The 17,487-nt window shown below is 40.4% G+C and overlaps 1 protein-coding gene across 1 annotated transcript; it reads left to right on the top strand.

Moving 5' to 3' along the window:
- The first annotated feature begins 3,999 nt into the window (after window positions 1-3,999).
- On the top strand, window positions 4,000-15,877 carry tshz3a (teashirt zinc finger homeobox 3a). Its single transcript, XM_079824713.1, has 2 exons — window positions 4,000-4,593; window positions 12,090-15,877. The coding sequence occupies exons 1-2, from the start codon at window positions 4,554-4,556 to the stop codon at window positions 15,131-15,133; spliced, it is 3,084 nt and encodes a 1,027-aa protein (XP_079680839.1). The 5' UTR covers window positions 4,000-4,553; the 3' UTR covers window positions 15,134-15,877.
- The last annotated feature ends 1,610 nt before the right edge of the window (window positions 15,878-17,487 follow it).

The raw sequence follows: 17,487 nt of genomic DNA, 5'->3' as shown, positions 1-17,487 counted from the left end.
GGGAGGGTGGGTGTCCTGCTGGCAGATGTCCCTTCTCGTTTCAGATTCTGCTTGACAAGATTGCTCTGAGGTGGGGAAGACCAAAGAGGCCTGGGTAATGAGACAGTTGCCTCCTTAATGTGTGCCCTGACATCGTTGCACAAGCATAAAAACAAGAAGACATATTATCTACGGCCTTTTGAGCGTTTTAAAGTGCTGAACAGGATGAACTGAGCAAAGTCGTTTGCAGGAATCATAACTAAAACCATTACATTTCATTTCAAAATAAACCAGTTCCACTTGATTAATGTTAGTTTAAATGGACACTTCAGTGTGTTTGGATAGACATGTGCATATACAGTCTTTACTTTTGTTTGCAACTGTGGTTTGTTTAGTTTAGTGCTCCTGACCTCAGTCAACAAACCCTCTCCATACCGTTCAGTGAGGACCAATACAAGGATGTCACTGGCAGACCTTGCCTTGCATTTGATTTATGTTGCTCTAAAAGTAAAAATCAAAGATCCTCTCTAATGCAGCTCCGTGGCAGTAGGATGATATATGATGCAGCAGAGCAGTTAAATGAGAGCACTATATCTCTGCCTGTGTTTTAATGGCACGGTCAGAACTCTGACCCCACATCTGAATGACTTTACAGTACTTAAAAAGACATCCTCAGACAGTGCTGATTTGTAAAAGAAAGTCCTCAGGGCAAGCTTGTTTTGGCCATGCAGTTTTGATTACTCGAGAGACTGTTTGCAGGAAATACAGCAGAGACATGCACAACAAATTGCTTTTCATAGAATTTGACCGCTTTACAAGCTTTACAGTTCAGGAAGATTCATTTATGATAATATAACCTAAAAAAACCAAAGTTTAGTGACATTTATAAATCTCTGTATGTACATCAGAGATGCGATAATGTTATTGTTATTATTGAAAGTTGTGATGAAGAATTTTGAGCATGATATTTAAGGGATTGACAACCTGAGAAAAATAATTAACCTTTACAGATAAAAGGTTAACTAACCCTTTAATAGACCCAAGCACATGAAATCCAGTTGAAGAATATTTTGTAAACTCCACCTGATTGAGGTATCTCATTCAGCTCTGTATGTTAAGCACAAATTCACTAGTTAGCAATGCAGTGTTCAAGGATGCACTATTTTGAAATCAATCACAACATGGTAAAAGTGCACTTTCAAATCTGTAGGAGCCTAACATCAGCGATGTTCGCTGTAATATTTTTATTAGGGGTTCAAGCGGAACCCGTATTGTAATTGTTAGAATTTCCAAGGATCAGCGTTCTCCCCTTAAAGTGATCAAGCAGATCAAACCGTAAGTCGCAGAGACTTGAAACTTTGAGGGATGGAAGTTCCCACTCCGTCTACAACATCTCAAAGTCTCGGCCCAATCGGACTGATGGTGGCACTACAGCGATCAAACGTATGTAATATCTCATAATTCCTATATAGGGCCCTATTTTAACGATCTAAGTACGTTGTCTGAAGCACATGGCGAAGGTGCACTTAGGGCGTGTCCGAATCCACTTTTGCTAGTTTAACGATGGAAAAAATGGTCTGCGCGCCAGGAGCATGGTCCAAAAGGGTTGTCCCTATTCTCTTAATGAGTCATGGGTGTGTTTTGGGCGTAACGTGCAATGCCCCAATCAGGGTGTCATCTCCCATTCCCTTTAAAAGCCAGGTGCGCTTGCACTATGGCGGATTGCTATTTACATGGCGGAATATAGTCAGTATAAATACACGTGTGTATTGCCAAGATTGGTCAAATAATTAGCCAATTTCATTCGTCATTACTGCAAACGTAATTCTGATACATGCAATGACTATCCGTTGACATGTAGGCATTTTTATCTTCATGTACACAATAATAATGAAGCATGTTTGTGTGCTGCTGCACGTCCCTGTGTGTGTAAATCGGTTTTCTCAAAATAGCGCCAACAATGCGCCTGAACACGTTTTCAGACCAGCACAACCATGGGCGAACAGATGGGCGCGAGTGCGTTTGCTATTTAAACAACGTTGCACAGGATGTGAAAATGATAAATGCATCGGGCTGAAACTAGCAAAAAACACTTGGGTGGAATTGCTTTGGCTGTATGATAGGGTCTCTAAACTGTAAGTTGCAGGCTCAAGACTTATATCATTGAAATCCTTGGCTCAAGGCGGACAAAATGTACGTCTTGGATTCGATGGCGGAATTTTCGGATATTTTGGAATTTTTTGAAAAACCTACTTTTGCAAACCAGTCCTAGGTTTTTTTTGTTGTTGCCAGATCTGAACCAAACCAGTGCAGAAAGATTCTTTGGAGTCTGACTGTCAATAATTATCGAAACAAAAAAAAAGCTGAAATTTCGATTCACGTCCAAATGTTTGGAGTGGCCGTGGCCACTTTTACTAAAATGGCTATCCCTCTTGAATGGAATGAGATAAATTCACCAAACTATGTATGGCCTCAGTCTGTGGTCCAGAGAAAATTATGCACCGACTTGCCACTTGGTGGCGCTATAAAATAAAAATAAAAAAAACACAAAAACGGCTAAAGGTACAGTATGCAGCAGTCAGTCCGATTGACTTGAAAACTGGCATGCAATATCTTTGTCCAAGCTGCCGCAACTATGAGGCCATGTCTATGAGGCCAATGAATTTCGAACATCTGTCAGACACGGTTAAAGGGATAGTTCACCAAAAAAGGAAAATTCTGTCATCATTTAATCACCCCCAAGTTGTTCCAAAACTGTATGAGTTTCTTTGTTCTGCTGAACACAAAAGAAGATATTTTGAAGAATGTTTGTAACAAAGCAGATAGAGCAACCATTGACTACCATAGTATTTTTTCCCCTACTGTGGTAGTCAATGGTTTACTCTAAAAAATGCTGGGTTAAAAACAACCCAAGTTGGGTTGAAAACGGACTAACCCAGAAATTGGGTTGTTTTAACCCAGTGATTGGGTTGTTCTAAGCAAACATTTAACCCAACCGCTGGGTTAAAATGACCTATTCACTAGGTTAAAACAACCCAATTGCTGGGTTAGTCCATTTTCAACCCAACTTGGGTTGTTTTTAACCCAGCAATTTTTAGAGTGTTGCTCTATCTGCTTGGTAAAACAATACCTTTTTTACACATGTCCTTAAAGCGCTTGAAACCCATTAAAGCCACAAAATGTAATTTTTGCCACTAGAGGGCGCTTATTCAAAACAAATGAGTAGCTTGATGACGCCTTGATTTCGCAGAGCTTTTATGCCGCAGACGAGCGCTTCTGCTTCTTCCACTCATGCGTATGTGGGGGAACGCAGCGCTGTTTTATCATATTAGATACATTTGAGTGTGTTGAAAGTTATGAATGTATAGCTAATGCTATTCTGTGCATTCACTCAGCGGCTACTATGAGACACATGCACACTTGCAGTAGGCTAGATGGATATTAGGCATGGTAAAACATGGTACTCGTGGTAAATCAAGAAAACGAGATTTAGACAATAAGACTAACTGTGTTGCTAGGTAGCCTATGTATCCAAATAAACTGCAACCAAATGGTTTTTGGATATTTTAATCTAAAAATCATACATATTGTGCCTTTAATAGCTGCTTGCTGCTATACTTTTTTCATATTTTTAACGCTGTCTTATTTACATATCAAACAATATATTTAGGTGTCAGTGGTTTCAAATAGCAAATTACAATTTTATTTATAGTGTAATGATGCTTAAAAATGGAATGTCTTTCATTTCAATGTAAACTGATATCAATGCAGAATGATGGAAATGCACTTTAACGATTAATGGACATCTAACCGTTTAGTGTAGGCTATGCTTAAAACGGTTAAATCTGTAAAACACTAAACATTGTTTGTTCTTTTTTTCTTCTTCTGGGTGTGCCCATTAAATGGTTAAGTTACATCCTTGTCAGTGGTCTTGTTAATGCACTCTTAAGTGTCATATTGGCAGTGTCTCAAAACCTTACGAGCTGCCTACCTAAACTGCATTTTTTTGTGCGTGGGAGTGACCGATAGGAGCACAGGAAGCGTTGTTTGTCTGCTATTTTATAATTGTTGGTCAACGCACTACGCACGCATGATGTCTTTGGTCTGCGTCGCGTCTCGTCTCTCTGATGTTTCACGGTCTTGCGCCATCGAGTTAAACGTTGTGTAACTTTTATTAACTTCTAATCGCAACACGAATCCCCTGCGTTTTGTGCCATTCCCGTTGCATTATATATCTAGCTGTTGTGGACACAGACAGACGCGTGAACGCCCCTATACTTTCTGCGAGTGAATCGTTTGCCGCGGACTTTTGAGTGACGTGACAAACTCGTAGCGATCGGCTAGGCGTTACTGTCCTGGCGTGCAGTTTTTCTCATCACTCCAACGGACTGGCTTTAAACAAAGACTACCGCTGAACACGGAGCACCTGGGCTTTCTCCTATGCCCAATGCGAAGTGGCGTAGCTTTTGTGACAGCGTTGTACTTTTGTTTAACGGTGACACGTCTGACTGGGAGCATACCTAGTTGAATATCGTTTCAGGTTGCGTATATAGACACACAGTCTGCGCGCAAGTATGCCGAGAAGAAAACAGCAGGCGCCGAAACGAGCGGCAGGTAAGTTTATCTGAATTTTATACGATGCTCTGTGCATCTGTCATCGTTTTAGTACATTTAATAAGGAACAGTCGCTTTTAATTGTCTAGAATATTTTCATGTAAACATCTTTTCCTTATCCTAATTTGAGTCATACTTTTTTGTCATGTTATTGGCTTTATTTTTGTAAGACGTTATTTAAAGGTACAGTAAAACGCATTTCGTACAAAAATCACTTGAACACAGCTTTTGAATAATGACCAGTTTGTACTTTGAATATTTTTAAAGTCAAAATTTTCTCTATAGTGTAGACAACTGTCTGGATATTGTAGTAAAAAAACAAAACAAAACTATTTTAAAGGCTGCTGCAATTCTTTGAGAGAGAGAGAGAGAGAGAGAGAGAGAGAGAGAGAGAGAGAGAGAGAGAGAGAGAGAGAGAGAGAGAGAGAGAGAGAGAGAGAGAGAGAGAGAGAGAGAGAGAGAGAGAATGTTGGCATGCAATATTAGTTTGGCATTTAATCCTTTATTAGGTATAGTTTCTTTTTTAAAACCGAGTGAAATAATCTTGTTTTAAAATACTAATATTTTCTAAAGGCTTTAGTATTACCAACATCCAGGAAGCCATTTTGTTGTCATGTGACAAAAAATAAATAAAAAACATAAACCAGAAAATACCCTCAATTTGCATATCGAGGTAATTAAGTTGTTGAACATTAAGTTGTTGAAATATTAAATATGATACAACGTTTTTCAATCCAACTTAAATATGAATATTCAACTTCAAGAACTTGGCACCGGCATTTCACACCAGATTGACTAAAAAAAAAATCCTTTTTATCAGCTCTGACATCATTATTTAGGCTACACAGACTTTTGTAACCTCTTGAAAGAGGTGAGAACCACTGAAACTGCCTTCATGTTAACCAAAACATTATCTGTCTGGTTAATAGAATAGATCCTATCCTATTATTTGAAAGAGGAGGAGTTCTGGTGCATTTTTATATTTATAGCAGAGCTCTTTGAAACAGATACAAAGCCATTATTATATAGCCTTCACTGTTTGTGTGTGTGTTTGAGGCAGAGATGATGTGGAGTTTAATGGAGGGGTATGGCTTGCTCTGTTAGACTGGCCTGTCAGAACAGCTTTGTCTCATGTTGGATTTAATTGTTATCCTTGTGACAGCCTCATCCATCAAAGGCTTTAATGGTCAATCAGAGCAAGGCCATGTGAGTGCTCTCCTTCTTTTTCCCATAAGCTTGCCTAGGCTTTTATTTCATCAGTATGCTCCACCAAACTTCTCTCATGGACCCTGTGCAGAGTGGTTGACCGTGGTGGTTTACAAGCGTGAGTTTATGGTTTACAGGTATGAATGTGCTATTTACTTTTAATTTGACGATGACCAAATTATTGATTCTGAGATGCATTGTTTTTCTCTGTAGAGGATGTAAAGCTCGATAGGCGATCTTGTAGGTGAAGTCTTAATGAGAGATTTCAGAGCAATGTACTCTTTCCCCATCTCTCTCTCTCTCGCCATAGAGGTTAGCAGTGCTCTTTAAAAAGAGACATTTTGCTTTGCTTTATTTGAGCACACCTAATTAGCTGTAAACTTGATGGATTCCTGACACGTGTAATGATTGGAGATGACAAGGTCTGCATCTGTCACCAAGTCATATTAGGTTTGTGCCCCCTTGATGTAATCAAGTTGATATTAGCCACTCCTGCTGGCCTTTCCTATTGCCATAACCCAATTTAGCACCTTTACGTGACAAATGAGCTTTTTGGTGCCTGTCTGGAATCTAGACGATTCTGAACTGTTATGAGGAGACAAACATGTGGAACCACCTACAGTCCTTCTGAAATGGAGGTTTTCATCTGTCTGTTAGGCTTTGAGCCATATTTGGAACGACAGATTAGACATCAAATCTATTTTGAGAGTTGTACTTTGCTTCAACTTTGTTAGTTAGATCTCTCTTCTGTCTGTGTGTGGGTTGATAATGTGAGTTAATCGGACACGCCTCTGCAAATCCCACGGGCCACCCTGGCCAAAAATCTTCTCGGTTCTCAGGCCCTGTTGGGCGCGACTCCAGGCTCTGCCTTCTCCCTCTTTCTAAGGGTAAAATCAGTCGCTGTCAGATCTAAGGTGCGAGGCAGGTCATCCGGACAAGCGGCCATCAGTCATGCGTGGATGTGACGCAGGAGCTGGGCTTGATGGTGGCGGTGATGAAAGGGCAGGAAACCATAGAGGCCCACCATTCCCTAATCCAAACCAGTGTCAACATACCTCTCCAGCCAGGCATGTCTGTAATCACTGCCAACAGCTTCAAAACTGCTAGAACCCCATTGATTTACACATGGCTGAGACAAAAGTAATCATACATGTTATTGCATACACATTTCACACATGATGTGTTCATAAGTTTAATGTGTTCATAACTGTTATTGATGTTTTAGTTGTGATGGGCAAATTTAGTTTTACTTCTGTTTAATCCTTAAAATTGCTTACATTTTTAAATTTAAGCCAAACTTTGTAAGTCATAGCTGACTAAATAAGTAGATGCCTTTTACTAGAGAGTATAAGAGGGGTTTAAGAGTGTCCGTGATTATTAAAAGGGAAAATCTAGTCAGGTTCATATAAATAAGTAGATGCCTTTTACTAGAGAGTATAAGAGGGGTTTAAGAGTGTCCGTGATTATTGAAAGGGAAAATCTAGTCAGGTTCATATAAATAAGTAGATGCCTTTTACTAGAGAGTATAAGAGGGGTTTAAGAGTGTCCGTGATTATTAAAAGGGAAAATCGAGTTTAAAACACGTCAGGTTCTAATAAATAACTATACGAAAATATACTATACTTGTAAAGTTGTGTATATGAGCGAAATTAGTATGTTAATAGCATTTTATTAAATATTATGACAGTTTTTGGAGAGTCACGCCACATGAACTAACCTTGCTTTGTCATTAAAACAATCTAATTGTGTGATTTTCAAAGACTTATTACAGATTTTGCGGTGAAGCAAAACATTATTATTTTCTAAGAAATAATAGTAATATATGCCAAAAAAAAGATATCAGGACTCACATTTTTTTTATCACAATTCCGCATTAAAACATGCTCATTGTAGAAGAGGTGTTTTTAAGTCATAGTAGATTGGATTTTTTAAATGAATTAATAGATAGGACAAAAGATGAGCGTCACATCATTGACCTGCTATCTATCCAAGCTCTCATTTGAACTAGCACTCTTTTGTGGTTGTAAACTTATATGAATGTTACTTTGCTGTGTTGACAATGAAGACATCAATCTTCTGTTAAGAAGACAAGAATCCATCTCTTTTTTTCTCATGGGAGGTGGCTTTTAGCTTGTGGTCCATTTTAGAAAAATGAGTCAGTCTGGTCCTCAGGGGTCCAGAAACCAAACCCTGGTGGAGAAGATCAGCACAATGCCAAACCGTCAATTACCCTTTCAACAGAGCCGTTAATCACGCTGCCACCCTTTACTTCTGGCATCCTGACACATGTCATCTATCACACAGGCTTTCCGAGACGCAGAGGGAGGGAAGAAAGGAGAAATATTGTTGAGAATTAGACAGAAAGGGCTGGGGAGAAAGTTGGGAAGTCAAAGATACAGGTCAAATGTTTAAAAGCGAAACGGAGATGGTGCTGTATAGGGTTTGTAGTTAGACTAAAATAAAGTGACACAAGCAAGAAAATTCAATAAATTTTCGCACTGCTGAGTTAAGCTGTTAAGTCATTAAGTCATTGAAAGCACTCTTTGGGTAGAGACCTACGCCGATGACAGACTTAGATATATTACATGTTGAGCAAGTGAAACGCCAATAGAGTTCTAATTTAGCTTAATGCTTGACAATTTCTACTTTAGTAAAAGGTGGGAATGTCTTTCATTGCACATTTCAAAATGTTCACCTGCCAAAGCACGTTTGGAATCAATCAATCAGTCCGTCAATCGTCGACTTAGCTTCTCAAGAATGCGCTTTCGCGTGTGCATTCGTCTTCGTCTGTGGGTATTCGCGTACGTGGATACATTTGTACGTGTTCACGTCTGCGCATTCCCGTCCAAGCTAAAAATGACACGCATCACTCAAGCACAGCTGGCCTGTAAATGAACTCTAGCGTTCTCTCCTACAGCTCTAGCCCTGCTCCATGATGGATGCTCCTTTAAAGAAAGAGATTAATGAGAGGTAGGCGGCTTAGAGGACCATTTATCACAGTGAATATTATTTGGATGGCTGTGTAAGCCTGTAACCTGAGAGTTAGAAAGGCATAGACAGAGCACACGGTCTTAGATGTCTTCTCTATGATGGATAGCTTTGCTTTCTTTCCGTGTTTGTTACGAGACACAAGCTGTCCACCGGGTGGTCATTGCCGGATAAGATTGGGAGTTTGGTATTCCATTCCCAACGAGCCCTTCCAGTATTCTCAGTGAACTCAATTCCTAGTTATCGGAAGCTCATTAAAGAGGGTAACTCCGGGACAAAGCCTCGCTTGAAAGGTTGGGGGGTGGGTAAGTGACAGTCTGGGGTTTTTTTTTGATGTTGGTTTTTGCCCCCAACCTCCCCCACCTTGTCCCTGCAGAGTAGAATTATGAGTGCCATCCATCTCACTGAGTTCTTTGATGCTGGGCCATCATCTCAGCAGCTGCTGGCTTAGATACACATAGAATTGTTGCCAATCACTCTTGGCAGCTGAGACACATCAGACACACTGTTGTCAAGGGGGAAAAGGAATCAAAGGCACACAGAGTGATAATTAGAGAGATATCTCCCCTGAAAGGACGTTTGTGGTCGGTGGAATTCCTGTCAGCAGAGACTGTTTGCCTTCCTGTATTTACTGTAAATGGTCAGTTTTAAGTTTCTCCAGCAGAGAAAGACAAACACTACAGAAAGGGTAAGACCCAGGGCACCGATATACGGCAACTGTGTTTGTTTGTTTTTTTATTGAGTTTAAAAATTCACACTGTTCTTTGCTTCATTTGCAGCAAAGAACACACTATTTTTGGCATGGAGGCATCTCGACATGTTGCCTGAACGCTGCTTTATTTTGATCAAAGTGTCATGTGTTGCACATTAGCATTGCCTCAAGCAAGAACAATTCTCACAGTTAGCCTCAATCTGTATCGCACTGTGAGGTTGCAAGCAAGTCATGTGAGCTCTGAGGATCAAAAAAAAGCTACAGATAGAAAGCTTTGTTTATGTCAAGCAACCATTCAAATGCATATCATAATCATCTTATTGGGTATTGTTGCAAAATTACCTAACAGGATAAATGTAACAAGACTAATCTTTGGCATTAAATTACTTTCACTTAATATAAGAATTTGATTGTCTAGAATCACATAAAGAGCAAAACAGTTGTGATATTTGATCCCATTCACAAAATATGCCTACTTTGAACTGTAATCATGTGTCTGACATGTTTGAGTAATCGATAATGCATGCACATTAACCAAATAATGTTATGTATAGTTCTTGATGTTCCAATTTAAATGTCTTATGTGCTGTTTCTGTCTGTACGGTGGAGGGGGTTAATGATTGGTCATATGGAGACAAATGTAATGGTTACATAAATCAAACAGGGCGAGTGCCACAAAAGTCTCCTGGATTTTTGTTCTGCTAGAGCTCATTGCACACATCACATTTTATTAGCTTAATAAATCACCCAGGCTGTCAATCAAGCCTTTTGAGAATAATTGGTTATGGTAGGTGCCCCCTGAGATGGATTATAAATCATTCGAGGTTAAAGATTGTGTTCAAATTTGGTGGGCTTGGGTTTTGACACACACACACACACACACGTTTGTGAAAGTGTATGGTTTTTTTTCTTAGGATGAACGTCTTCTGAACTTTTCCACCCCCTAAGATTTTTATGAGGACAGATTGGAAGACATCTGTACAATATGTACTTTAACAATCTCAGTGGGTTAAAGTTGATTTTTTTCTGATTCTGTTTTATATTTTGTCTGGTTTAACACCCCCCACCACCACCGCCCAAAAAAGTTACAGTCTTGTAGTCTTCGGCATTTGTACAAGAAAAAAGCAATTTGCCATTGTGGACCCTCAGTGTGTCATCGTAATTGTCTCAGGGATATGAGAGGGCAGGAAAATGATCATGTCATTGTAGTTACACCTGGTTCACCCTCTTTTCGAACTGCTTTGGAGTTCATGCCAAATCAGGCCTTTCAAATGACATCTTTTGATCAAGGCTGTCGGGCACGATCAGAGGAGATTGGCAAGTAATGGATACCTAGTGACAATCCAAATCTACAGAGGGGATAAGACTGGCCTGCACCTGCCAGTTATCCTTTAGAGCCCCCATCCTGCAGGCCGCCTGGCTGACAGCCAGTGAGAGGCTAAATGAGAGAAGCGCAGGCTTGTGAGATTGTGTATTATCATTTGAAATGAGAGCTATTTGTGCTTTAACACTCTTGTCAGGACTGTGGTGGATCTTGTAAGAGAGAGAAGGGAAGAAAAGACTGTTAGCGTGCCACAATGCACTTGAATCACACATGCAGCAGCACACCATGTTAGCTTGTAATTCAAGGCCTGCTGTATTTCCAAACATCTGACATGTCAAGCGTTTTCCTTTTGACATGAGCAACATAATCACAAATACGCACACAAACAAGAGTGAATAGAGTGGAACAGAGACGGGGGGGTTGGTGTGGCTTTCAAGAGGGCATTTGTTCCACTTACGGAGTCAGAGTGACAGTGTCAAACTAGCAGGGGACAGGCTGTCAGGAGACGGGATCATCAGTCCCGAAGGACGGTGGTGGATGGGCTCTTTTGAGGGTGTGAGGGCAGCTGGCAGGGAGAAGGGCGACCGTGTCCCCTTGGATCTGTCATCTTGAGGTGCTCGAGCAGACACCTTTCTCGCAACACGTCACCTGTCCAAGGTGAACAGTCGTCAGGTGGGATTCAAAGTGACAGGTGGCTTATGTGCCGCCATCTTATGTCATTCCCCTTAACCTCTCAATCTATCTGTCCACCTTTTCCCTCTATCTATTTGTCTCTTCATATGTGCACAGGTGTGTGGACATGTGGGGAGGTGGGCCAAATGGTAGCAGGTGCAACCTCTTGTAAATAGCCTGATTATATGCTTAACAGCAAACCATTAGATTATAAAAAGCTTTGATGTTCACTTGACTAGACCAGACTATTTCGAAATCTACTTCTAGAAGAAAGTTGTTTCTCGGTCCTTCACTAGTGCTTATGTGCCATTCAGAATTGAATTGAATTCTTGAATATGATTTGCATTTGAATTGAGGCTGACAACAGTATACAGAATTGCAATTTGAATGCCAGAGTTTGATTATTTGTGGGACAGGGTGGAAGAACACTTGTATTGAACTTTTTTTAAATGTGAATTTCTCAACTTCATGTGGGGTGTGGCCCATTCACCTCATCCATAGAAGAATATGATTCGGTTTTTTTTTCCGTGTTTGTTTACCTTTCAGTGCTACTTATATGGCATATATTTAATTTTTTTTTTCTTTTCCCTCTAGCTTATGATTCAGAGAATGTTAAGGAGGCCCCCATAGAGACTGAAGGTACTGGAAGTGATTGCACAGTGACCAAGGAGAAACCACAGGATGAAAATGATTTGGGAGAAGACTTAAAAAACCCAGTGGATGATCAAGATTCCCCTGATGCTGAGCTATCAGGCCATGATGTTGACAGTGAATCTCACATAAGTGAATCTAGTGACCACACATCAGATACAGCGAGCACCCCGAACAAAAAAGAGGAGGAGGCTACAAGAGACTTTCTAGAAGACAGTTCTGAACACTCTGTATGTATTACAGACAGCCTAGAACAGATGAAGGCTATTTACAAAAGCTTCCTCAATAATCCCTACTGGTCCTTTTTGAACTTGAATTCCTCTCAACCGTGTGCAGATGAACAGCCAGCCAGTAGCAGCGGTAGCAGTAGCAGCAACAGCAGTCCTGGACGCAACTGCTATGACTGGCATCAGTCTGCTATCGCAAAGACATTCCAACAGGATTCTCAAAAACAACCTATTGCACTTGAACCAAGTATTTTCTCCACTGTCCAGCTCTACCGCCAAAGCACTAAACTCTACGGATCCATCTTTACCGGTGCTAGCAAGTTCCACTGCAAAAGCTGCAGTGCAGCATATGACACGCTGCTTGATCTCACAGTTCACATGAATGAAACAGACCACTACCGTGATGACAACCTCGAAAGTGCTAGCAAGGGTGCCAAGTCATGGTCCAAGCCACGTAAGCGCTCTCTTTTGGAAATGGAGGGAAAGGAAGATGCCCAGAAAGTCCTACGCTGTATGTACTGTGGACACTCTTTTGAATCTTTGCAAGACCTCAGCGTGCACATGATAAAGACCAAGCATTACCAAAAGGTTCCTCTGAGAGAGCCAAAAACAGCGATTGCTGCTAAAGTTGTGTCTTCGTTCAGGAAGAGGGTTCCAGTGGAGTTGAATGTTGCAAAATCTTTGCAAACCACAGAGAAGACAAGAAGTCCTAACGATGGGCAGGCCGGGGATATTTTTCAGATGTATTCTGAACAAACTGACAATAAAGACTTAAAAAATCAGAAGACAACAAGCCGTGGTGTACAGTTCAAGTCCCAGAATCTCAAATGTATGGAGTGTGGGATTTTGCATGACTCTATTCAGCACTTGAGTGCTCATATGGTGTTGACCGGCCACTTTGTTAAAGTTACCCACTCATTGCAAAAGAAAGTCAAGCCTCCTCATCCCAAAAGTAAGTCTGAGAAGTCTCAGTCAGATACAACATGTTCTTCCCCTCTCTCAGCCACAGGAATATTGCAGTCATTATCCATCACATCTGTAGCGACTGGGGACAACAAGAACAAGACACAAGAAATTACTTCTCAGAAGGACAGTGAATGCAAAGAGTCTGCAAATGTAAATGATGTTAATCAGAAGTTCAGCACATTAGCAAAGTCTGATTACCTTACTGAAGATGATCTGAAAGAGAGTCCTAAAATGGATTTTGATATTCTAAAATCACTGGAGAATACGGTTACATCTGCAATTAACAAAGCACAGAGGGGTGCCCCAAGCTGGGGCGGTTACCAGAGCATTCATGCAGCTTATCAGTTACAGAACCATCTGAAACCTGCTTTGCACAACTCAAGCTATATTTCTTCTTTAAAACAATCAGCCAGTAGTCAGGATGTCCAGTCTTTAGACAAAAGTCATTTGATTCTTCCAAGCACTCCACCAAGAGCTTCCTCAACCACAGTTAATCTCCATGAGGGGGACAAACTGGAAAACAAAGTAACAGTAAAGGTTGCTGAAGTAGAAAGGCAATTTAATGACTTGAATGGGCAGGGATCACCACATCGGCACCTGCTGAATCTTAAAGGCAAATCACTAGTGTCAAAATCACCAAGCCTGGATAGCATGATTACATCTATGAGCAATGCCACTGAGGGTAACACAAACGAAAGGGAAATTCAGAAGAACACACAAGACTTCAGAACTCACACCACCTCCTCTTCAGATCTGTATGATGATGCTGGTCTATTATCTGCTCACCCTGAGCCAAAACAACCCTCTGTCAGTCCTCTAAGTGCCCTTCAGTCTGTTATGAACCTTCATTTGGGTAAAGCTGCCAAACCGCTACGGCCTGTCCAGGACCCTATGAGTATGCTTCTCAGGATGAGCAACAGCATGGCGGAAAGGGCCGCTCTCGCCGGTCCATCTGGACACTCGACGAAACTTAGCCAGTTAAATTCAGACTGCCATGAAATTTGCAAAGACCAACCGATAGACTTGTCCAAAGGCAAAAGCGAACAATGTCTCAGAGCTGCCGCTCTCCCAGGCAAAGCTGTGAGTTCCTCTGTGTCTGGTGCATCTGTGAGTGAATCAACTAGTTCAAAAATCTTCCCACCAGTGAGTCCTTTGCGTGAAAATGCCCTCTCTGACATATCAGACATGTTGCGAAATCTCTCAGACTCTCGAGGTTTGAAGCCCCCAACACTTTTATGCAGGCCAGAGCAGTCAGAAATCGAGGGTTCTCATACTTCAGATGAGGCAGAGGATACATCAATCGTGCACAAACGTAAAGGTAGGCAGTCACACTGGAAACCCCAGCACTTGCTGATATTGCAGGCTCAGTTCACGTCCTGCCTCAGGCAGACAGCTGATGGGAAGTATGTGATATCAGACTTGAGCTCACAGGAAAGGATGGTCATATCACATATAACAGGTTTATCTATGACAACCATCAGCCACTGGCTGGCCAATGTGAAATACCAGCTTAGACGAACAGGCAGAACAAAGTTTATAAAGAACGTTGATTCAGAACACCCAGTTTTCTACTGTAGTGAATGTGCAACACAGTTCCAAGCTCGTTCGACGTACATCTGTCACCTTGAGTCACACCTTGGCTTTAAAATGAAAGACTTGGCTAAACTTTCTTCTAAGGATCTCAACCGGAAGATTACAAAGCATTCTAAAAGCACTAACATGAAACCTGTGCTTCCAGCTGTATCGCCAGCTAGAGGATGTCAGGAGCAACTGCTACCAGTGCCAGCGCTGTAACATACAGACAAAATATTAAATCGTACAGTTAACATTGTATGCCAGGATATTTATTGTACTCTAAGTTGAGAACAAACAGTAGGATCGTAGTGTAAGGATTCATTCACAGTTACTTATATATTGTTGCATTAACATACACAATTGGCCTTGTAGGCTAAGCTTTGTGATCATTGGTGTTGTCATGGGGATTTAGCATTAAAAGTTCTAAGGTGGCTACCGCCAGCTTTACCAAATACATACTCTGTATAAGAAATCTATTATATGTAAACATGTCTTAAAATTATGAACATTCTTAAAAAATCATGAACATTTTGGGGGGAGAGAATTTCTGTTCTGATGAGAAAATGTACATTTGTACATAGATCAACTATGTTATGTATATTTTACAAAATATGGATTGCTTTTTTCTTGCTTTCATTATTGCCTGTGCTACTACTTAGTTTGTGCATAAAGGAAGCTGATTTATGTAGATGTATAACTAAAGAACTGTATATAAAGTGTTATAAAAGACATGAAACCTTTTTGTTGTTGATATAAAATGCCATGACTTGCTTTTTTACAGATGCGTTTTTTTTTTCACTTCTGTATCACTTAATTTTTTATTCTAGACAGATTTGTTAATCTGACTGTTTTTATTTACGCCATTTTTGTTGAATGTTAATACATTGAATGAGGCATGCCATCATATATGTAAAATGTACAAAAAACCCTGCAATCTTTTTATAGAAAAAACACAATTAGAGGAAAAAAATTAAGCCTGTGTGTCTTTTTCTTAAATACTTGACTCTGTCATACATGCAATCCACATTTTTATTCCTTTTAAATGATGTTTTCCATTTAATTGGCACCATGATTTCAGTATTCTAATAAGACATTTGAAGCCCATTGTTTAATTAGTCGTCCAAGAGTCCAAAACGCACTTAATTTTCACACTAATCTTATGTCCGACCAGTCGGATCAAGGCTTTTTCATATTTTGAAATCTCATGATTGTGCTGCAATTACTTTAGCACTTACCTGTCAAGTTTAAACACTCTGATATCTGTACTCTTTGTAATGTTAGCTTGTTTCCCGTCTAGTATTGGCAGATAGAATTGAATTGACATGGTTGTGTCTTTTTGTTTTGTTCCCTTGGTACAGTGAATTCAGTGGGGGTAGTCACGCCTCAGTGGTAATAAAATAAGAGAGAGAAGTGCTCCCTGTCAGAGTCACATCAGCCTATGTCATCGCTCTAATGAATATCATCTAAATTGCTTTGTATATCTGAACAGTTTGGATGTCAATCTAATTTGAGCGCATGCACTGATGGGAAGGGGCCCAGACTAATGAGAAGAGAGCTACGTTTGACAGTGCAATAAGCTTCAACCTGATCAGACAAGTTTGAACAGGAATTCTGACACATGTGCCAATTGAAAAAAAGTTGATGTGAAAACAGCTGTACAGATTGTACTAGCGTCATTCTTATTTCTTATCTGACATCTTGTCTGAAGTTAGCTGTTATAAAACTATAGCATGTGGGCCAGTACCTTAAAAATGATATATGATTTCAAACGTTTCAAAAGCATCTCAACATCTAGAGAGTCTCTGTTCTGGTGTAATTAGCAGAACATTTTCGTGGTTAACCTGAAATAAATTGATCACTGAGCTAGAACAATCTTCATCTTATCATGGCCTCTTGGAAATCATGTTCGCCCGCTTCTTGAGTGTCAGTTCATATTGTGACCAGACCTGAGTTGATGTGACAGTTTATGACAGCTCCAGAGCACTCATGGGACAGAATCGAGGCAGCTGCCCACAGAGTCCACACTGACTGAATTATTCTCAGCACAAGGGTACGGGTTAAGGTCATTTTCCTTTTCTTAAAGAGTGGGGAAATTGTCCTACTACTGAAGTACAGTCAGTTTAAATCAAGTTGGACATCATTTATGCTGAAGTGCTTTAAATGTGATATTGGTTCAGTCATGGAAGTTCATGAGCTTTCAGTATGAAGAACTATGGCGCATTACATCCTTTTCGATCCGCCCAATAAACAAACTCAAGAAAGTTGTTGTACGTCCAAAATATTTAACAGCTGGACAGGGAATATTTTGAGCAGCTGAATTGCTATTCACTAGCATTTCCCCAGACAGCTGTCAAGAGCATTTTGGCATGATATCTGACAGATTTGCAAAAGACACTCGTTTCAGGGCATTACACCATACATTGTTAATTTAATGCATGATGACACGACCAATTATAGTGAGCTACATGCTCAAATAGCATGTCAAAAGCTGTGTATCAATCCGTTTGATCCTGTTTTCCAACACCTTAAGTGATACCTTAAGCAACATTTCTAACTGCGAGTGAAGTGCTGAC

This window comes from Gobio gobio (genome assembly GCF_949357685.1).
Source record: "Gobio gobio genome assembly, chromosome: 9".
In the NCBI taxonomy this organism is placed as follows: domain Eukaryota; kingdom Metazoa; phylum Chordata; class Actinopteri; order Cypriniformes; family Gobionidae; genus Gobio; species Gobio gobio.
The sequence above is the reverse complement of the archived record's forward strand: the minus strand, read 5'-3'. Positions and strand labels throughout refer to the sequence as shown.